The sequence below is a fragment of the Malus domestica genome, chromosome 16, assembly GCF_042453785.1.
Source record: "Malus domestica chromosome 16, GDT2T_hap1".
NCBI classification, from domain to species: domain Eukaryota; kingdom Viridiplantae; phylum Streptophyta; class Magnoliopsida; order Rosales; family Rosaceae; genus Malus; species Malus domestica.
This window is the reverse complement of record NC_091676.1, coordinates 13,631,350-13,653,316: the sequence shown is the minus strand read 5'-3', so window position 1 is coordinate 13,653,316 and position 21,967 is coordinate 13,631,350. Positions and strand designations below refer to the sequence as shown.

Below are 21,967 nucleotides of genomic sequence, written 5' to 3'. Positions count from 1 at the left end.
TCATTCATTTATTGAATGTAATAAGTAACATTGTAACAATAGAAAAATGATTGAAATTTGGCGTACTGGGTAGGGACTTATCTTTTGGTTTGAATTGGTTGAAAAATTAGATTATGTAAACCTAATAAGTGCATTTGCATCTAAAAATGTGAGACGAGTAATATTTGAGTAATCTTTGTATATCTTTCTTTTTTGCAATATTAATTTTTAAAGATATTTGATGTAGAAATAGATTTTTTATGTATTTAGTAAATTTTTTTTACACATGTCATAGTACAAAGGGTCGGGAGTCAAATAACTCTAGGGTTCCACTTTAAAAACTTGCCTAAGGCCCCCAAATTCTCATAACCGGCCCTGATCGGCTTATATGCAAGTAAAATACACCAAGCAACGTTGACGTGTTAATAATGATGAGCTGCCAAGACATAAAATCCATCTCCACCTTCGAAACACAACGAATAAAACGGTTCTATATAAGCTACATACACACCTGCATGCCAGCAAATTACACCCATGCAAACCACAGCTCCAACACAAACAAATAACAAAATCAAACACAAAAAACAGCTTCCATTTCTTCCATTTCTTCCATTTCTCACATCTCTCTCTTCCCCATATTATTAAAGGGAGCTCGAGCATTAATTCTTCTGTCTCGTTCTCTCCTCTGCCCAATCTCTACGTCTTCGAGACCTCACAACACACAAAATATTGAAAAATGGGTTGCGGGGAATCAAAGTTGGCGGTTGCCACCAGCAACACCATCCTCCGCCGCAAGAAATCGAGCGTTGTCGAACCTTCCAAGAAGAGCAAGGACATAGAAACCGTCCTAGAAAACAATGACAACGCAGCGAACTCAACGGTGCAACAACAACAAGAAGAACAAGTCAAGGAGAACAATGTGGTTGCCAATAATGTTGGTGGTGGTGAGGCGTCTGCGGTGGGTGATGATGTGAATGTGAAAGACATAAAAGTAACCAACAAGGACGGAGAAGATGGTGGTAAGGAAGTATTGGAAAAAAGTAATAAAGAAGAGCATGACGAGGCGGCGGAGAGATTGATTTCGCATGGCTCTCCGAATCGTTTCTTTTCGTCGAGGAAATTGGATGAGGAAGGAATTGATGGGATTATTTCTGAGGGACGATCGGGGACATCAGACTATTACACTCCACGCCATGGAAGTAAGGGAAGCTTCTTCAAGGTAGATGATGATATTGCAGAGGATGATAACGAATTGGATCTGCCTGCAGATACAGAAGCTCTAGTAGCTGAGCCACAAAAAACGGGTTTGTAAACCACAATGTTAAATCGTTTAATTACGACATTAACGTAAAACTATGTTGATCACTTTGCAAGATTGCATGCATGCATGATAATGCCGAGTATTTGCAAGATTGCATGCATGCATGATAATGCCGAGTAGGTCTTATTTCTAAACGGAAACATTCTCTTGCCAGACTATGAACTTGACCTATTGGTCATGTCGAATTTAGCTACAACCGTATCAAGCAAACGCATAGTCTGACATAAACATACGTCTGGAAACATGCATGTAACCGTCTAACTTATTGCTGCTGATTTAATTGGTTATTGTGTAGGTACAGAAGAGCCCGTAAAGAAACCGGAGGAGAATTTGGTGAAGAAAACAGAAGCAGTAGTTACAACCACTGTTGAAGCCAAAGTGGCTGAAGCCGCCGAACCTAAAGCTTCAATCCCTGCTGAAGAAGCGAAGAATTAATCTGAAACTAGAAGTACACGAGTGCAGGAACAATATGCGGGCGATTCACCAGCCAAGGATGAGAAGACAAGCTAAGTGCGAAGGGCAATTAAATTAGGAAAGCTAAAGTTTCTCACTTAGATTGTGTTTGTAATTGATCAGTCACCTAGTTTTTATTGGGTTTCTGCTCCTGTCCTACAAAGTTGATCTTGCTATTCATATAACATGTAATTTGGACAGAGAATATGTAGTAGTACTGTGTGTTGAAATCTTGGAATTGCTTTCTATTTCAAAATTTGTCCAATTTCACTTTTATAGACCAAATTCTAACACTCAATATTAATGTATTAAATAGACGTGGATTAGACTAGTTAGCCTTTGTCAGTATGTGAAACGACCTCGTATCGTTGATGAAGAACATTATGAAACTGCGCAAAGGTTAAAGAAACTTTACAACGTTACAAAGAGCTTCAAGACATTATAGCATCCTTGCATAATTTGCCACTATATAAATTAGATTAGTTTAAAATATCGTCTTACAGTAAAAATGATGAAGAAAATTTGACGGGAAGGCGTTTTATGTTGGTTTCCTATGCTTGAACCAGAAATGACATTTGAATTTTGGACCACCTTACTTGGTTACACATGAGTTATAAGGGATGAAGATGTAGTGTAGCGTCAATGTGTCAGTGCAATCAAATTAAAGCACCGTACCAGCTTGGTAGGTTACTTGATCAAACCAACTGGAAATGATATGGAAATGTACTGTCATTGTGCAGGGCTACATCAATGTGGTCTCGTTTCGATAAAACCCGGTTGCACCTAAGATTTTTCCTGAGTTGACAACTGAGTTTTACCGGTGAGCCCAAAGATACATTAAGTGTTTGAAGATGAACACATTATATTTACACAAGTAACACAATGTCAGCATTCATATCCCAATTAGAATGAAGATGAACACATTTATATATACACAAGTCATCCGCAGCCCCGTCCCAACCCACGATATTCATCAGCTATGGCTTCTGAAAAGCAAGAGCTTTTAGGCATACAATGAAACAGCTTTTCCGGGACATACACCTACAACCGACCTCTCTCAGATTTCTTCCAAGGGAAAACATGACCGACACTCTACAGAGGTTTTGCCCCAGTATCTGGTGCTGCATTCAACTTGAGAACAGAAGTTGCAGGATCTCTGGACAGTACAAAATTTCCTCCTCGATCTGTTCTGCTGTACCCTTCTACACCAGTACCCATCACAATTCTGCACCGTCTCCATGTCTTGGCCATTAATTCAACGCCATAATAAACTAAATGGTCCGAAATGCTGTTCCCACTCACTGACCTGCACAAACGTCTCAAAAACTTATATCATATTTTTGTGATCAGATTATTCTTTTTGACTTCATTATTTTATTATTATTCTAACCATAGAAGACTGCACTAGCGAGCTGTTATGTGTCGGAACATGATGAAAGAAAGGAACTGAGGAGACAACTACCAATTATATCACAACGTAGAAAACTGGATTACCTGCTGCACGTTGGGTCCTCGCCTGAATCATCACAGATTTTCTCAACTTCGTAAACAAGACTTTCAACTCCAATGTTATAAAGCCACACCTAGAATCAGAATAAGACTCTCAATGGTCTGAAGAGAAAGGAACTTCCAAAAAAAAGGTCATAAATATACGAAGTTATGATGCCTTGTGCAAGTGTATATCAAGAGTCCTATTCATTAATATTCATCCATCTATTCAAAATATGACCAGAAATTGTAAGTCAGATATCATATTCTCATCAATTACAAATATTTCACATAATCTTAAGCTATTCACAAATAATTGGCTGTATATAAAGGGCATAAAATATTGAAAACTTAGCCACAAACAGACATTTTACAAGAAACTACTTAATCAGTTTATTTTCTGATTGATCTTAAAGGCTTCAAAGTGAATGTGTAACTAATCCACCTCTGTGGGCTAAAAAACATAAAATACTGAAAATTTGGTCACAAATAGATTTACTAGAAGAAACTACTTAATCGGTTTATTTTCTAATAGATCTTAAAGGCTTCAAAGTCAAGGCATCCAGCAAAGTCAGCTAAGAGAATACCTCTCGTGGAAAGTGGTGGTATGTCTTCTGAGGAAAATAAGTATAGTATGGAGGCAAATGAGGCACCATGTCATGTGAATTTGTTACTCGTAAAGTGTTTGGTACAAGTGTGCTATAGTATGATGCAAAAGCTGCATTACCGATACGAGGTTGTCCAAATGTCATAACCTGAACATCTTTCTCTTTTTTATTGACCTGGGAATTCAAGGAAAAATATCCAATGTTACAGGTTTGAAGAACAATTCCAGAATAGACTACAATTTCAGCAAGCAGTGAATGCAATTAAACTAATTCAAATACCCTTCTGGAATAAGTTCAATCTTTTATGCCATTCAAGAAATGTTGCTGATATACTAACATATCTTGATCAGTTAAAATGAAAGGAAAAAAAATCAGTCAAATTGCAATTGGCAATAACTAAGTTTTTATAGCACATAAGTCAGGCTCTGACAAGATAAGGTATACTGAAGACCGAAACAAGATGAATCGTGGTGCAAGAAAAACTCAAACAGATCTTGCAAAGTGAAACATCCAAAATGGAGACCGGCTTAATTATGATTACCCTTAGATCAAGAGCACAAAATGAAGCCATTGCCCCTCCCATTGAATGTCCTGTAACTATGATGCCAATATCTCCATAATATTCCCTGGCTCTTTCCACAGCATTTAGAATTCCAGGGCGTATGGTCGTGTTATGGTAAGCATTATAAAACCCATGGTGCACCTAAACAGAAAAAGAATGAGAACTGATACTATATATTCCAGCAGCAACAACGTAGAGAAACTTTACTGCAATACCATTGAATCAGGCATGCCAGGATAATCTAGATCAAGTTGTTTCCAAAATAAGTCTTCAATCCAATTCTGTATGCTGTACATATAAAGAAAATCCATTAACCAACAAAATCTGGTAAAAGGGCAAATCAGATTGCCCATGGAGATACATATAATTATATTTAAAGGAAAAGCAACGCATGTACTTAATCATTGTATTTTTCAATTTTCTCTTCACCTATGCCATAGTTTGGGCTCAAATAAATAATTCAGCAGAAACTTTAATCGAGAATGATAAGAACGTTAGCCCCACACCTGTGTTCCTGAGTCCCTCTAAATGCAATAATAATAGCATTCGGGTCTTGTGCCACTCCAACAAAAGCCTGGACAAAGTTGACAATGTCATACAGAGGCAGCAAAGAAATAACCTTAACACATAAAACCAGGCTGAACTATGAAATCGCACCTGTAAGCAATGCTGGACGTCAACAATAATCTCTATCATTTCAAATCCCTGTCCCATTGAAAGGAGAAATAAGGCCAACAATTTTCAAGCACAAGAATTTCAAATTAATCAGATAAGTCTCAGTACCTTAATCAAACCATTACAGCATGAGCATGTCCAAGTAAACAGCTCTGACAAATCAGACACATAAACCTACAAAAGCAGAAATTTGATTTCAATTGTGACGGACCTTATAGCAGGTACATACTAATAGTTCAAATCTTGACATATAATCCAGAAAATCTCCATAGTTTGATTTCCACTTTAGCTAGACAGATTTAAATACTCCGCAAAAACAACCTTTTTCTATGTCACAATTACAACATACCAAGACTGACAAAGCATATGGTAAAGATTTGCAAGAGAAATGGTGAGGCTAGATGTTTCCAATAAATCCCCATATATGGTGACACAAGCAAATATCTGATGAAACTTACCGTAGAAGCATACCGCACTAGTATAGTGGCAAGCGTGTGATTGTATATGGGGCCATGATCCTTGTGCTTAATCTTCAGTTCTGCATTTGTAAGAAGAAATTACTCTCTGTTAAAATGGGTCCGAAGAGTTCAACACAACCAAATTCTGATTCCAACTATTTTGATTTATAATTCTGCACACCCCAACAAGGCAAAAACAAAACCGACGTAAAAATACACAAAGAATCCACAATATACAACCAGTTTATAATGGTATAGTTCGCATCACGTATTTCCTTCTCCAAAGTGAATATAGAACCTCTTTAGTTTAGTCCCTAACAGACTGATACCAAATATCCTTTGTAAACTATGATAAGTTAAAACCAACAAATACCACATTGTTGCAAAGGCTATCATAGACCAATTTGGAAATACATTTCTAGAAAGCACTTCAATTCATAAGCAATTGTGCTAGAAGTGCTTTTATTAGAGGCATTTAGGAAAAATTTATACAAATCCAAGTGCTTCGCCACTCCAGGAAGCACTTTTAACTTTTCTTACCAAACCTCGTCAGAAGCGTTTTTGGTTTGCTTAGCTATTCTAAAATCACTTCTAAAATAGAATAATGACTCGGAGCTCGTTTGGAACGCTAAATCATCTTCTCTCAAAGCGCCTTCAATCATTTTAAATATACTTTCAAACGAGCCCTCGAATCACCCATTGAGTCTCCTGAATTAATTCTTCACCAACCATCAATTTCCCTTCAACCCAATTAGAATATCTATGATTCTACATACACACAACAAAAAAGTCTCTAATCAACCGCTATGAACTTAAAATTTAATTAAACATAAAAGATAAAACTTTTGATGCAAAAGTTGAAAATTTTACCTCTTCCAGCAGAAAAAACAAACATCCACGTTAATATTACCAATACAAACCATCTCCTTTTCTCCATGCCCTGACCAAAAACTAGCAGAAATAAACAATTTAGGGCACAATTCAGCAATAATTAGTTGCAAGCAATCAGAAAATTAGAGAAACCGACCACCGTCACGAGGTCCCACTCCACTCACCCCAACCCGGCGGCGGCTTCGGAGCTCCAAAGACTATCGGATTGAAGCGGATTTTACGACCGTGCAATCGTGGTATGATCCGCAACGCACCGTTTCGGAGCTCCTGCTGTGGTGGTTGCCAACGTGGTAAGACCGCGGAGGAAGACCCAAGAAAAGGAGTTGAGAAGGCGAAAAATAAATAAATAACTGAAAGAGAGGGGTTTGTTTGTTTTGTGTATACTTCCTAAACTACCCTTATTTTCGCTGTTTATCAACCGTCCATCTTTGTCTCTATGTGTTTTATAGGGCCATTATTGGAGGGTAGTCACGGTAAGTTGCCGGTGTTTGAAGCGTGTGGAATTGCACGTGCTGATGTGTATTTTATTATTTCGAATTAGGATTGGGTTTGGATGACAGCAATATTGCCTCCGTACTGTTCCTCTACGCCATAAATTTGTTCTTCATTTTCCCCTTACTACTTATTTTCTTAAAGCCACTTGCCATTCCTTTTCACTTGTAATTGAGAGGTTTTATGTTTGATTTTCATCAAAAATGAATTTGAACTACATTATTGCTAACTCATTGTGAGTCCACTTTCTCCGCCTTAGTATAGAAATATCGTTTGTTTAAAAAAAAATCATTTTCCTAGAAATAAATGTTGAATTCTTTTGATGGTATGTAAACTTTGTTTGGGTTAATATTTGAACATTTGGCTTAAAATAAAGGAAAGCCCAAGGGTGCCAAATTAAAGAAGACTTGCCCAAAACCCAGCATCGAGCCTAGAGGCAAATTGAAGCCTTCTCAGCCAAGATACAAGCTACGTGTTTACAATTGAAGTGACAAGTGATGGAGACTAACCTACTACCAACCAAAGAACATATTCCAGTGGCGTTGCTAGTAAGAGTTGGTGACTCATTACCCCTTAAGTGCTTTCGGGCAAGAACAAAATCCACAGCAATCGGGTCACACTGCCTATAAAAGGAAGAAAAGACAACAGAGACAAAGAAACTTAACTAATCAAACAAACAACCATACAAACTTTGCTCTAAAGCCAAATTTGCATCCAAAAGCTGAAATCAACCCAGATTTAGTCCCTTCTAGTGATAGTCCTCTGATAAAGCTATCTATTGTCTAATATAAAAGCTCTGCTACCTCCCCTAGTGTTGTAATATCGATTCCCTCGAGTAAACTTGTTTACCATCCATCCTTTTTTAGCGTATAACCTTTGTAAATTCAAAGAGAAGTGACTGCAAGAAGTTCAACCTTGCCAGACAAGGTGAAATCTTGCCCGAAGCTCTTTGTTTGTTTTCTATATTATAGATTTATTGCTTAATGCATTCTCCAGCATGTATTCAAGTTATTTCCACATGTTTTTCTATTTTAAGAGTCCTATTTGCATCTGGATTTGATTAACTTGATGAATATGTTTTCATTAAGAGCAATTTGGAGCTAAACAAATGACTTAAGGGGCTTTAGACTCCCTTCATTCGAACATACAAGATTATGAAATTAAAAGTCCTTGTTTACAAGGCAAGAAAAATAACTTAATGTGGACTTAACCCATCCACGACAATCCTTTGATAACAAGAAGTTTGAGTAACTTGGGGGCAAGTAATCGACTTAAAACACACTTATTCTACATCCGCTATACTGAGATAGCAATGGCACACCTAGCGCTTAGTTAGTTTTGATTACGAGCCTTAAAGCTTACACCTAAGGCCCCACAAAGGCACATTTCAGAACTAACTTTGTTTACTTATTGTAGCACATCAACAAGTAAGAGCTCGACTACACATCCAAAGTGTCAATCCCTTAGGGAGCTGTGCTGAGGTCTGAGGATCCATCTCCAAAGAAATCTTTGCCCGAACATAGTTTTGGCATGCTTGATAAGACCCCATTATTCTTATATGCCAAGAAGAAGAATGAAGGAGAAAACCTTCAGGTGGAACACAGAATATGGGCCACCCCAGTGTTTACCAAAATCAAGCATGACAGATCAACCAGAAGATTTCCCCACCTTACAAGAACCAGCTATTATGGGAAGCCCGACTTCACCTGAGAAGTCAGAAGGGAAAGTGACCAATGAAAACTTGCAAGCCACCATTATGCAAATATTGAAAACCATGGAAAATATCATGCTGGAAACCAGAGAAGAAGTGAGTAGACTTTGTTCCTTAATAGGGAGTCTATAAAGAAGATTAGATCTGGAGTACTCTACTCTAAAAAATGGTTATGTCAGAGAAATGATGAGAGAAGCAAGCCCTAAGAAAGAACCAGTTATTCCCATATTTCCTTTACTTGAGGAAAAAAAGGATAAAGGGAAAAACAAAGAGGAATCTGGAGTTAGTTAGCCAATATTAGAGGAGATCATGGCGACGGAATTGCCCGACCCCCTATTATTTTCACTAGATAGTAAGGAGCAAAGCGGGCAAGAAAGAAGGAAGTATGGGATACCCCAAGTAATCAGAGAATCCAATGGGAAATGAGAGCTCACAACCGTGGACAAACCTCCCCCTTATAAGCCACCACCATTGGCTAATAAGGAAGGAATGACCAGATGGAGGAAGCTCGAACCAAAAAAGGAAACTTTCTCGGGTAATGATCGTAGCCTAAAGTAGGAACCTCCTCATACCCCACCTAATAATATAGTTAACCAGCAGCTTAAAGATGAGTTAACCGAGTTGAGAAGGATGATAGTCCAAAATGCTCAACCTCAGGCTTGCCCGATGTTCAAGATCACCTACCAAAAGCCATTCTCGGAGTATATTGATGAGCAGAATCCTTTTCCCCTCAACTTCAAGATGCCCGCGTTTTCTACTTGGAAAAAATGGTAGTGTGTCCTCTAGAGATCACATTTTCAAGTTCTCCAATCATTGTGTGGCGTTTGAAGATAATCTTAACTATAAGTTAAGATTGTTTGAGAACTCGTTAATTGGTCTCGCATCTTAGTGGTACTCTTTGTTGCCCTCCAATTCTATTGCCAATTGGGGGCAAATAGAGATGGCTTTTCATGAAGCCCAAGATGACTATCAACGATCTAGTGGAAGTGAAGCAATATGAGCATGAGTCTACAAAAGACTTCATGATGAGGTTTAGAAAGACAAGGATGATGTGCCAATTCCCTATCAATCATGACCAACTTATATCCATTGCTCAGAAGGCTTTGAGGCTGCCTTTGAGAAAGTTTTAGGATGTACAGTTCAATGAGTTACAAGAGTTGGTAATTGCTGCCACAAAGTATGAGAAGCTGTTGCTTGAAGAACAACAAGTGAAACACTCATCCAAGGTCCCTCATTTTTACAAAAATAAAGCTACAATTCACCAAGTGGAGTTTGAGGGAGCAAAGTAAAAAAAAAGTGATGGCTATGAAAGAGAAGGGGTAGACATGTGTGAGATAACTACGCCATTCAAACCTTTAATGGTACATGGGTTAGTCCAACTAGTCAAGGATCAGAAAATAGTGATGAATAATGGTGGATTTGTCTCTATGAAGGCCCATAAATACCAGAGTTATTCTTTTGATTTGACCAAGGCCTCAGAGATCTATGAAGAGTTGGTACATGCAAGAGTGATTGTGCCCGACAACACCAAAAAGATGCCTAAACCAGAAGACTTAAGAGGAAAGAAGTATTGCAAGCTACATTATATCTTCAACCATTCCATAACCAACCGTGTCCAGTTTAGGGATTAGATACAAGACTTTATAGGAAAGTTAAAATTTCTGTTGGAGAAACAACAGGCTAACATGATTATTGATCCCAGAAGCCCCAATAAACATGATAAACTTGACTTGGGCTGAAAAAAGGAAAGGAAAAGCCACATGGGAAGTGAAAGCAGAAATGAGGCAAGTTAACAAACCAATATAATGAACTATCAAGTTGCCCAAGAAACTCAAAGCAGCTATAATTAAAGGGCTGGTGTTGCGTAACAAGTACCAGTGTGAATGTGAGCTAGAAGTGCCAACGTCAGGAGCTATTATTGATCGAGAATTGATTAGAATAAGAGAGAAAGAATAGCAAGAAGTCCGCGGAAGCATCATACGGGTAGTTGAGAAAGAGATATCCAAGAATGTTTTCCAAAGATTGGATTCTCAACCAAATGGCTTGTTAGAAGTATTCAGAAATTACGAAGCCTCTAAAAAAGTGGAAGACAAAAAAGCCAAAATGCCAACATCCCTAACCAAGTTATAATGATGTCAAGATAAAGGGAAGAGCAAAGAGCATAGTATCCCCAGTCACCAAGAATGATTCTGCCCGACTTGGGCAGAAGTGGTATATAGTTGGAAAAGATGGAAGACCTGTCAAAAAAATGAATACTTTATGATTAGGAGAGTCCAGAGCAACATAAAGCCCACATAAACTCCCTAAAAGTCCCTGCTATATCAGAAACTTCTGAAAATGTGAAGTTTAAGAAGGTACCTTATGGGGGAAGAAATCAACTTCATTAGAGAAGCAAAAATGAGGTTAAAAGAGCTAACAACAAGACTGAAGGAGAGGGAGATCATGTGCCACAAAACCCTCATCCGAGAAAATACAGAATCTTGAGGAGAGCTCAATAGGATATGGTGATGAAGTCAACCTCAAAATGGAGCCCATAACCCATTTGTTTTGGGACTATCTCGCCTGAAAGGAGAATGCCTTCACCTTTGTTGGTTGGTACTCTTTGTGAAGTTCCAGGGCAAATGCCGAACTTTGGTATAACTCAGGAAGAATGATTGCCCGATTTAATGTTGCCAAAAGAAGCACAGGCCTGGTTAGATGAATTCATGGACCATATTGGGGGCAAAAATGAGGATTTACCAGAACCTAACAACTTCCACGTAAATGTAATACCATTGAAACAGATGAAGAAATTGGGTAAAAGCGAGGAAGATCTTGTTCTTACTGACTTGACAGTCTCTATCTTCTTTGGAGCCATTACCAGAACTCATGGGATATTACTCCTAGAGGTTGACTTGGGATCTAAGCAAATCATGCTAGCTTTCTTTGTAGTAGACAATAGTTCTACTTGTGGAGCTTTACTTGGTAGGGATTGGATTCATCAGAGTATCTCTATACCATCCACTTTGCATCAACAAATAGCTGTTTACCACAAGGAAGATACTCTGGGATCAGGATTTTGGGAGATGGTAAAGGCCGAATCACGACCATTTCTCCCCACAGCTAATGTTGCAGAAGCCATCTTTTACAATCTTAAGGTGATGGCCCAAAAGCTCGTGGAACAAAGATTGTTTCTCACTAGGGAAGAATGAGATAAACCTCATATCGTCCCAACTCCCCAACACCAGTAATGTTAGAACAAAGAAGAAAGGACTAAGTAGTTGCAGTCAGGCCCTTAATCAAAAGAATGTTGGTGTATGGAAAAGAGATAAAGCAAGAAAGGGAGAGCTCGGCCTAAGAACAAGAGGAATGGAAGGAAAAAGCTTTAAATAGCCAGTATAGAGGTGAGGAAGAGTTTTTTTTAAAGGAGTTGGAAGCAGCCATACAAATGGTTGAATGTATATATGACTCAGATTAGCTAGAGAATATGCCCAAGAGTCCGGAGTTAGTTGATTTTTTGTGTGTAGAACCTAACAAGCCAACGCCAGAAGTACAAAACCCCTTAGAAACCATTGATCTGGGGATTAAGGGGGACCCAAGGCCTATACAGATCAGTGGTCTATTGGAAGCTAAAGATTGGGCAAAGATAGTTGGCCTACTGCACGAGTTTAAAGACGGTTTTCCTTGGCATTACACTGAAATGCCAGGTTTAGATTCAACCTTAGTAGAACACAGAATGCCTATTAAGGAGGCATATAAACCTATGAAGCAAGCACCACGAAGAATGTCAAAAGAGATCGAAGAAAAAGTCAAAGAAAAGATTGAAAGGCTGGATTTATTAGGTCTGCCAAATATGTCGAGTGGTTGGCTAACATTGTACCTATATTAAAAGCTATAACTAATGTAGTTCAATGTTGTGTTGACTATAGAAACATTAATGGAGCCATACCTAAAGATGAATATCCCATGCCCATGGCTAACCTATCCGTAGATGCAGTTGTAAAACATAAAGTTTTATCTTTCATGGATGGAAATGTTGGTTACAATTAGATAAAAATGGCTAAAGAAGATATACATAAAAATAGTTTTTAGATGCCCAAGCCATGTAAGAGCGTATGAGTATTTAGTCATGCCATTCGGGCTCAAGAATGATGGTGCAACTTATCATAGAGTAATGAATGCCATTTTTCATGACTTAATTGGCCATAGCATGAAAGTATACATTGATGACATCGTGGTGAAGTCTAAAACTGAAGAACAACACCTAGTAGACCTCAGACAAACTTTAACAAGAATGAGGATCCATGAGTTGAAAATGAATCCTAAGAAATGTGCTTTTAGGGTAAGGTCGGGCAACTTTTTAGGATTCCTTGTTCATCAAAGAAGGGTGGAAGTCAACAAAAATAAAGCTCAGGCAATAATGGAATCACCTCATCCCACCAATAAAGTATAACTGTAAAGGCTGCTGGGGAAAATCAACTTCTTGAGAAGATTTATTGCTAATTTGGCAGGCAAGATTCAGCGCATAACTCCTCTGTTAAGATTGAAAGACAAAGAAAAGTTCGAGTGGGGCCTACCATACCAAGAAGCCTTTGACAAAATAAAGGCTTACTTGGCCTTTCCACCCATGCTCATGCCACCTCAGAGAGGAGAACCTTTAAAGCTTTATATTTCTGCCTCTAAAAAGTTAATGGGAAGCTTGCTGGCTCAAAACAATGAAGGTGGGAAAGAACAAGCAATTTACTACCTCAGTAGAATCCTTACTGAGATAGAAACAAGATATACACCAGTAGAAAGGTTGTGTTTGGCTCTATACTTCACTGCCTGCAAGCTAAGGCATTACATGTTGCTTTGCCACATCCACATTATCGCCAATATAGATGTGATCAAGTACATGCTATCAAAACAATGCTAAATAAGAGGATTTGAAAGTCGATCTAGCACTATCAGAATTCAACTTTCAATATGTGCCTCAATGAGCAATCAAGGGACAAGCAATTGCAGACTTTTTGGCTGAGCACCAAGTGTCTTAGGATGAAATTATTAACATCCCAGGAAATCTAGAAGTGGCTAGTGTGTGGATCTCACCAAGCAAAGCCTTCTTGGGCAAAGAAGAATGGATCTAGTAAGAGATAAAAAGGATAGCTAGTATCTGGATCACACCTTGGAGACTGTATTTTGATGGTTCTTGCACTCAAATTGTTGTTAGGGCCGAGATTGCCATCATTGATCCCAAAGGTGCTCACCATTGTTATTTATTTCTCCTCAATTATCAAGAGACTACTAACAATCTGGCAGAGTATGAGGCACTAATAATTGACTTGGAAATCTTGATAAAGTTAGGAGCAATTGAAGTAAAAGTCTTTGGTGATTCAGAGTTGGTGATCAACCAGCTAAATGGAGAGTACAAGTTCAAGCACATCACCATGGCTGGTTATTACTTGTCAACCACTCAATTGTTGAGTTATTGGGGCACTAAAATATCAGTAAGCCATATTTCCAGAGAATCAAAAGCAGTAGCCAATGAGATGGCACAGTTGGTTTATGGAGCACAGATCCAAGAAAGAAGATTCGAGGTAGTGGTGGAAGTGCAAAGAAGAAATCTCCCATCTATCTTTGATAGAGGATTTAGCCTGGATGTAATGATTAAGGAGCCAGAGATTGAAGATTGGAGGTTACCTATTACTCAGTACTTGAAAGATCATTCTTTCCTCACAAGTAAGAAGAATAGGCAACAAGCAACTAAGTATGCGTTATGGGAAGGGAATCTACTAAGAAAACTCTAGATGGACTTTTGTTAAAATGCTTAGGCCAAGAAGAATCAATGAGAGTGATGGCTAAAGTACATTAAGGAATATGTGGAGCACATCAAGCTGGAACCAGGATGAGGTGGTTGCTCAGGAGATATGGTTACTTTTGGCCCGATGTGGAGAAAGACTGCAATGTTTATGCTTGAGGGTGCGAAGAATGTTAAAGACATGGACCTCTCTAACATGTGCCTTTAGTAACCTTGAACCATGTGGTCAAACTTTGGCCCTTCAGAGGATAAACAATGGACTTCATCGGGCAAATCTACCCAGCTTCTAGCAAAGGAAACACATTCATAATTGTGGCAACAGATTACTTCACCAAGTGGGTGAAGGCTTCGGCCATGAAGACTATCACCTCAACTACAGTCAAGAAGTTCATTGAAACCAAGATCTTACACATATTTGGGGTGCCCGAGACAATTGTTACAAATCGTGGGCCATATTTTATTTCCAAAGAAGTAAAAGAGTTTGCAAGTAAGTTCAAAATAAAGATGATTCAATCTAGTCCTTACTACCCCCAATCAAATGGTCAAGCAGAAGCTAGCAACAAGGTATTGATGAATATCATAAAGAGGATGGTGACAAATAGTCCAGAGAAATGGCATGAGAGGTTAGGAAACACTTTGTGCACTTATAGAACCTCCAAGAGGGCAGAAACTGGAACTACTCATTATGCCCTAACCTTCGGCCAAGACGATGTACTCCCTATGGAGATAAATGTGAGTTATATTAGGATTTAAAACCAGTTTGGGCTGCACAGTGAAGAATACATTCAGGCTATGTATCAAGGAGTTGAAGACCTAGATGTAGTCCAAATTAAAGCTCTAAATAAAATTCAATAAGGGAAGAAAGCTGTTGCCTGAGTATACAATAAAAAGGTGAAGTTGAAAAACTTTGAGGAAAAAGAGTTAGTATGGAAGGCAATTTTGCCTTTAGAAGCATAAGTTAAGGGCTTTGGGAAATTGAGTCATACTTGGGAAGGTCTTTTCATTATTCACCAAGCATTGGATAAGGGAGGATATTACTTGGCAGATTTGTAAGGAAACTTGCAAAGGCATCCGATTAATGCTAAGTTTCTAAAGAAATACCATCTAACTTTATGGGATGTAAGAGATTGTTATATTCAGGAGAGCTAAGCAAGTTGAGAAGGGTTGGAGTTAGATTACTATAGTTAAAATTCAAAGGGAGATAAGACAAGGTAAAGATGAAGACAATATTCGTTTCATTTCATAAAAGATTACAAAAGATCTTAGCCTAACAACTTTGCATCTTCGGCCAAGGCAGCTATTATGGAATAGCAAGTTTGCATGATGGTGAAGATTCTGCCTGGTTCTCCAAGATACATGTTGCTATTGGCAAGTTGGGTTTTTGAATCCTCAACTTCCTGAGAAATCTTTTACATCTCTTCTACTTTCTGGAAGAGGTGAGTGGCCAGGTTCATCTTCTCAACCTTCAAAGAAGAGAGTTGCTCTTCTAATCTTTGAATTTCAGCATCTACCATTGCAATCCTATCTTCCATAATTGATCCTTCTTCCACCAACTGTTGAAGTGTGGCTAAGGTCTTCGTATGTTTTTCTTGGAAGCATTTGACTCTATTAGATGCTTGCTCCGTTTTCTGATGTTGGTCTCTTAATGCCCTTAGATTCTCAAAGAAGTTGAGAAAAGACTCGTACTGAGCCTTGGATAATGAATGGCCTTGTAAAGCTCGATCAAATCCTTCTTAGCATTATGAAAAATCTTAAGACTAAAGGAAGCAGTGAAGTCCCTTTTCATCCAATCCTTGAAGATTTAACGAGCATTTTGGAAAAGGGGAGACTCGGAGGAAGGTGAAGGAGACTGCGGTTTAGTTTTGATATGCCCAAACTTCTTGACCAGCTCGAGCAAAGATAATGCTGATGGAGTTTGGGGCATCTCTCCAGCACCTTCAGTAGCAGCAGAGGGGGCATCTTCAATTGGCAAAGAATGAAAGATCTCAGAAGTAGGAGCAGGAATTGAAGTATCAACAGCAACTTTGGTCTTCGTCTTAGGCCGATGAATGGGAATCCTCGCCACCCCAAAGGCTAAGGAAGGCCTTGGAAGATCTACCTTGCGCACCAAGGGTGGAGGAGATTTGCCTGAACCTTCTCTAAGACCCTGTTGCAAACCAATGAAAACAAAGTTAAGGAGAATGACTACAATTCAGAGTAAAGAAATGCGAGATAAAGAAAATAGGTTTACCTGAATAGAACTTGAAGCCTTAGAAAGAGGTGGATGATGAGTTATGTCCCTTGATGGTTGAGGAAGATCGTTCTCACTTATTTGAGGATGAGGAATGATGCCCGAACCCTCACAAATGCCTATAAATGTCAAAGATAAAGGGTGAATGTCAGTAACTAACTTATGGAGAAAAGAAAATAGAAGTAAAGGTACTTCTATACCTGAGCAGAATCCTGAATGGGGGAGAGAATTTCCTCTATAGTTGCTGTTGTTTGAGGAGAAGCCTGCTAGCTAGTTACCGCTGAGAGCACATGGATCTCAGGGACTATAGGCTCCCCAAATACAAATGTTGCTGGTAGATGAGACTTTTGTACTGGGGAGGATTGGGAAAGGAAAAAAAGAAGATAAGTATAAGAGAAGAAGAGGGCTTTAAATATAAAATATCAACACATGATACTCACTGAGTTACTGTTATCATCTACAAAGTGTAGTATCTCCCTAGTATTTGGGTTAAATTGAGAAGTTGAAGTCACCATTGATGCGTAAAATAAGTTAACACAAATTTAACCCTCTTTTTGACAATTGTAGTATAGATGTAAGTAGGGTATCGTTCTAGGCCGGGGATTATGAGGGATTGCTAATCTATTCTAAATTAATTTAAAAATATTAAACAAGACTCAAGGACACAAAACTAGGCTAAAAACTCTAATAACTCGAAACACACTTAGAATGACTCAAAATAATGAAAACAATCAAATTAGACACTAGGAACTGAAATGGACGGAAATTGAATTAAAAGACTAACAACAATGAAAACTAACTAAATAATATAATTTAATAATGGGGGGTTTGGTTTTGACGAGAAGTAAATTAAACTTAAATAAATTACAGAATTGACAAAAGCATGAAATTAAGGTGAAAGGATAGGTGATGGACTAGCTAGAGGGTTCTTCTCCACACATGACACATATGCAACCTAAATTGATTTTCAGTTGTTCTTTCAATAAATTGTAAATCTCAATACTTCAGATTAACCGTGAACAACACTTTTTTAATCTTCAAGTTTTCCTTAAGTTATTGAATTGGACGGAAAAACGCATACAACAATTCAAAACATTCTTCAAAAGTCCCCTACGTGAAAAGCACAATAGAGATACAATCAAAGATCATTAAACTTTGTGAAAACTATAAGCATTGACGAGGCATTCGTAACTATGAAAAGCATGATACTCTTGCCAAGAATTCACTTAACACGATTGTGGATAACAACCTTCACTACTCATAAGTTCATAACGATTAGGTGAAATTCACTTATATTCTAGCATCAAATTCATGCATGTCAATTAAGTATGCATTCTTAATTGACATACAAAAATAAGTTATCAATCAAGCAGTTAAGCAAATTAAATCACAACTCAGAAATCACAACTGAAGGTAATCAATTCATATTACAAATATATTCATGGCTTTGAATTAACCTCTAGCCAAAATAAATTTAGTTACACATTATTAAAACAGAAATAAAATATAAGTTTGGAAAGATTTAACCGAAAGAGGAGAGTGCTTCAGTGCTCTGTCTGCCCAGCGCCCTCTGTTTTCTGTGCGCACTGCTAATCTCCCCCGAGGCTCACGCCTCCTCTGATTGGATACACGCTGCAAGGCAGCTTTTGAATTCCTCTCCTTTCTTTCTCGCTGCCTAAGGCAGCTTGGTGCCTTTTGTTTTTCTCTGTGCCGAGGCTTCACGCTGCGCCAGGCAGCTTTTCTTCTCCTCGTCCTTTTCTCTTCTTCTTCTTTCCTTTTTTTATTCTTTTTCGCTGGCAGCTTTGCTGCTTCTTTTCCGTCCATTAGCTTCTTCTTTCTTTCCTCCACCATTCCTTTCTTTATGTTTCTTTTTTTTTTATCATTCCATGTCTCCCACTTATTTATTTTCTTATTCTTCTTTCTCCGCACAGTCTGCAAGTCTCTCCCCTTCCTCTTTTATTATTCAATTTCTTGATAGTCCACTCCCTTCCTTTGTTTAATGCCGTGTTGCACTCTGTCTTTTCTCTATTCTTTTCTGCGTTTGAAATTAATCCTACAACAAAATTAACTGTACATTAACACAAAGTAAGGTAAAATGTCACAATTTTAACACAAAAACATCCAAAGACTTTAGAAATGAATGATATAAATGCATGAAATATATGAGTGATCAAATACCCCCAAACTTACATTTTTGCTAGTCCTCTAGCAAAACAAAGAAAACATGAAAAAGTAATAACATGAAAAATATTAGCTTCCCTCTATGTGACCCTCATAGAATTTCATTCAAGAAAACAAATCATCAAGAACCATAGCTAGCATCAAGGAACTAATCCAAGTTCATCTTCCTTATTCAATTATTAGCAGTAATCTTTGAATCATCCTTGAAGTGTAGTGTGTGAGATAGCCATGCTAATGCAATTTCAAAATTTTTATATTTTTAAAATCACCATATGCAAACTAGCAACCTTCTCACGGGATATACACTCAATCACACATGTGTTTAGTTTTAATGTGTTTCGCTCAAAGAATCAAATGTGAAAGTTCTACCATAAGCTTGCATAAAGATCACTTCTCCACAGTCATAATTGCAAAACTTAAATCAAGAGGACTTTTATTGGATGTAATGAGGTTTAGGGAGAGGGTTATTGAAATGAAAGAATAGGTAAACACAAGTTCCAAGCTACATTGCAAGCAATTCTTTTGTTTAGATTTATAAGAACTCAATCTTTCCAGCGATTCTTCTAGCACCTCCAACCACACCCTTAACTGAAACTTGAAAAACTTTTTATTTTCTTTGTATACAATTTTTTTTTTTTTTTAATAAACACATAACTAAATACAAACATGAAATACCCCCACACTTATTCTTTTGCCAAACACCTTCAAATTACTTCACAAACATTTCTCATAAGACAATTTCACATTGCTCACTAGCTTGCTTGGAAAGGGTAAGGAAAAATGTTTCAGGTATAAGGGTAGACATATCTGGTGATAAGAAATAAAAGGCTCAATATACACGGCTCAAATTGGCAATCTAATGATATCATTTTTATTTGGGAAACATGGTTATTTGGGCCATAGTGGTAAACCTAATGCCTCTATCATTTCCAAGTTCATGCAATCAATGACAAACATTTCGAAAGATCGTTACGCAAGTTCTAGAGATGTATCTCACATAAGTTCATCACACATGAAAGAATAGGAGTGTATGAAAAATGCACACACTTTCAATCGGCTCAAAAACTCACATAGGATGTATATGGTCACTAAATTCACATATGAAGCTTTAAGTCATACTTTAGTTTTACATTAACAAGGCTATGTGCATTTGGTTTTTCAAAGATGGTCAAACATGTACAAAACTAACAAGAGAATTAGGAATTTCACAAAACACATGTTAACTAAGTTCTTGATGATCATGGTTCAAATTTGATCCAATTATATCATTGGGTCGGGAAACTAACAAAAATCTAATTCATAACAATAAGGGAAACAAGACAATATTTTTGGATTTTTAAATTTTCCGATTTTTTAAAATTTTTTTTTTAAAAGAAAACAAAACTAATTAAGAAAACAAAAAGCAACAACATGGAAACAAATGAAACTCGTTCGTAGTTGAAGGTACAAAAAAAAATTTCAATTTGGTCATTTTTATACTCTTTACCCCCAAACTTAAACTGGACATTGTCCCCAATGTCAGAAAACACTATAATGCAAATAAAAATAAAATAAATAAATAATAAGAAACAAAATAAAGCAATTGGACTGAAAACTTCCCTAGTTTGCAGTAAAACCAAGCGATGACCCCCCAAGCTAAAATTCTGCAATCAACTTCAAGGGTGGAAAGAACCAAAAGTTCCTGCAAAGAAAAGAAATAATTCAGTTAAGTAACGCAAGAAAATGTAAAATTGAAAATCACGATAAAAGACAATGAATAGAACTAATAAGTGATCATTGGTCGTGCTTGTTGACTTTCCACAGCTTTCCTCTTGAACGGGGTGACACTTAGCTTTTTACTTGCAAGTGATGATTTGATGATATTGTACGGCGAGGCTTTGCTCTTTAGCAATGTTGCAATTCCTTATTTGTTCTCCAAGCAGATGTGGCAGCTTCTCTAGTTCTTCATCTCAGACTCCTTCCGCTGGGATGATTGTGCAAGCTGCATTCTTCTCTGCTTGTTTCTTCTGCACGACGGGCAGGCACGAGGTAAAGGTGTTGGTCTGTTTCTTTCTTCAATCTTTCCAAGTGCCCACCTCTTGCTCTCTTTCTCCTTGTCCTTAGTTGAGGATGAATCAGCACGTTGTCTCCACATGCTTCGAGGTATCATCTTCACTTCCCTTATAAGTGAGAAACAAAGCGAAAGCATAAGATGATGAGTACTCGAGAGCAAGAGCTGGCTGGAGAAAGGACAGGGAGAAAGCATGATATGAGATACTCTTGCTTTCAACCTTCATGATATGAAATACTTTTGCTTTGGATGGGTTGTTTGCAGAGGTACCTCAAGGAATAAGGAACACTGAGTGACTCGAGAGGGTGTGTTGGAAATACATTCTCGGAGATGAAGAAGTGCTGAGGGGGTGTGCCTTTGCTGTGGAAGGCGAAGGTAGATACTTATAGGACTTTTCTTCACAACCGGAACTATTCCCTCACTCATTGTCGGCAGCCGGTGGATGGATGAATAGTACAAATTACGCGCTTTCTGACAAAGCTACCCGTAATTTCCGTAAAGCTGCCAGTTGCATGTGACGAGTGACGACACGTCTGGACAAATTGATCTTTTGAAATCCGAGGTTCGACTCGTGGTTTCTGAGTAAGCCCAACTTTTAAGAAATGAAATGCCTCTTTTGAGAAAAGAATCCGACTTTTGAGAAAGGAGCCCCGACTCTTCGATTTGCGAGATGACGCTTCAACAATTTCTGAGGAGCGCCTCTTTGATTTCTTCTTTTTATAGAGGCGTTAATTTTGTTCCACAACACACTTGAGCTCCCTCCTGTAAACACTCCCTTCTTACACTTCCAAAATCTTAATCTGTCCGATCTCTTTTTTCTTTACCATTCTGAAAAATATCTGGCCCTTCCGATCGTCGTTTTGACTTGAACATTGGTGAAGAGGCAGCTCCGCCTTCACCAGACAACATATGGCGCCCATCTTTCATATCCCCTACTGGTCCTCTTACCGTTGGGGATTCGGTGATGAAAAATGACATGACCGCTGCGGTGGTGGCCCGGAACCTTGTCACCCCCAGAGATAACAGACTGCTCGCTAGACGGTCTCATGAATTGGCGGTTAAGGAGTCTCTGGCTCTTAGCGTGCAGTGTGC

At 38.2% G+C, this 21,967-nt stretch overlaps 3 protein-coding genes across 7 annotated transcripts; 2 read left to right on the top strand and 1 right to left on the bottom strand.

Annotated features, from left to right (window-relative positions):
• The first annotated feature begins 510 nt into the window (after positions 1-510).
• LOC108169759 (uncharacterized) lies at positions 511-1,991 on the top strand. Of its 2 annotated transcripts, none has more exons than XM_070815538.1 (2): positions 511-1,283; positions 1,602-1,991. In XM_070815538.1, exons 1-2 carry the CDS (start codon positions 716-718, stop codon positions 1,733-1,735), a joined length of 702 nt encoding a protein of 233 aa, XP_070671639.1. In that variant the 5' UTR covers positions 511-715; the 3' UTR covers positions 1,736-1,991. The 2 variants fall into 2 exon arrangements, with proteins under 2 accessions (XP_070671639.1, XP_017179129.3); XM_017323640.3 differs by having other exon boundaries at positions 1,596-1,991.
• A 604-nt stretch (positions 1,992-2,595) lies between these two features.
• LOC103403784 (probable feruloyl esterase A) lies at positions 2,596-6,794 on the bottom strand. Of its 4 annotated transcripts, none has more exons than XM_008342617.4 (11): positions 6,572-6,794; positions 6,415-6,495; positions 5,545-5,624; positions 5,195-5,260; positions 5,069-5,116; positions 4,918-4,985; positions 4,627-4,699; positions 4,391-4,552; positions 3,829-4,023; positions 3,248-3,336; positions 2,596-3,059 (listed from the first exon to the last, which is right to left on the bottom strand). In XM_008342617.4, exons 2-11 carry the CDS (start codon positions 6,479-6,481, stop codon positions 2,846-2,848), a joined length of 1,062 nt encoding a protein of 353 aa, XP_008340839.3. In that variant the 5' UTR covers positions 6,482-6,495; positions 6,572-6,794; the 3' UTR covers positions 2,596-2,845. The 4 variants fall into 4 exon arrangements, with proteins under 4 accessions (XP_008340839.3, XP_028952171.2, XP_008340840.3 ...); XM_029096338.2 differs by having other exon boundaries at positions 6,415-6,484; positions 6,572-6,778; XM_008342618.4 differs by having other exon boundaries at positions 6,600-6,773.
• Positions 6,795-13,307: 6,513 nt separating this feature from the next.
• Positions 13,308-14,403, top strand: LOC139193002 (uncharacterized). Its single transcript, XM_070815957.1, has 2 exons — positions 13,308-13,507; positions 13,827-14,403. The coding sequence occupies exons 1-2, from the start codon at positions 13,308-13,310 to the stop codon at positions 14,401-14,403; spliced, it is 777 nt and encodes a 258-aa protein (XP_070672058.1).
• Positions 14,404-21,967: the final 7,564 nt, after the last annotated feature.

Bases quoted from the DNA above. Each gene is read 5' to 3' on its own strand.
- LOC103403784 (XM_008342617.4), bottom strand. From the start codon at position 6,481: ATGGAGAAAAGGAGATGGTTTGTATTGGTAATATTAACGTGGATGTTT. The intron at 5,625-6,414 runs GTAAAATTTTCA...TTACAAATGCAG, and splicing joins TGTTTTTTCTGCTGGAAGAG to AACTGAAGATTAAGCACAAG. The intron at 4,700-4,917 runs GTGTGGGGCTAA...TTATATGTACAG, and splicing joins AGAGGGACTCAGGAACACAG to CATACAGAATTGGATTGAAG.
- LOC108169759 (XM_017323640.3), top strand. From the start codon at position 716: ATGGGTTGCGGGGAATCAAAGTTGGCGGTTGCCACCAGCAACACCATC. The intron at 1,284-1,595 runs GTTTGTAAACCA...GTTATTGTGTAG, and splicing joins AGCTGAGCCACAAAAAACGG to GTACAGAAGAGCCCGTAAAG.
- LOC139193002 (XM_070815957.1), top strand. From the start codon at position 13,308: ATGGGAAGCTTGCTGGCTCAAAACAATGAAGGTGGGAAAGAACAAGCA. The intron at 13,508-13,826 runs GTACATGCTATC...AATTGTTGTTAG, and splicing joins GCCAATATAGATGTGATCAA to GGCCGAGATTGCCATCATTG.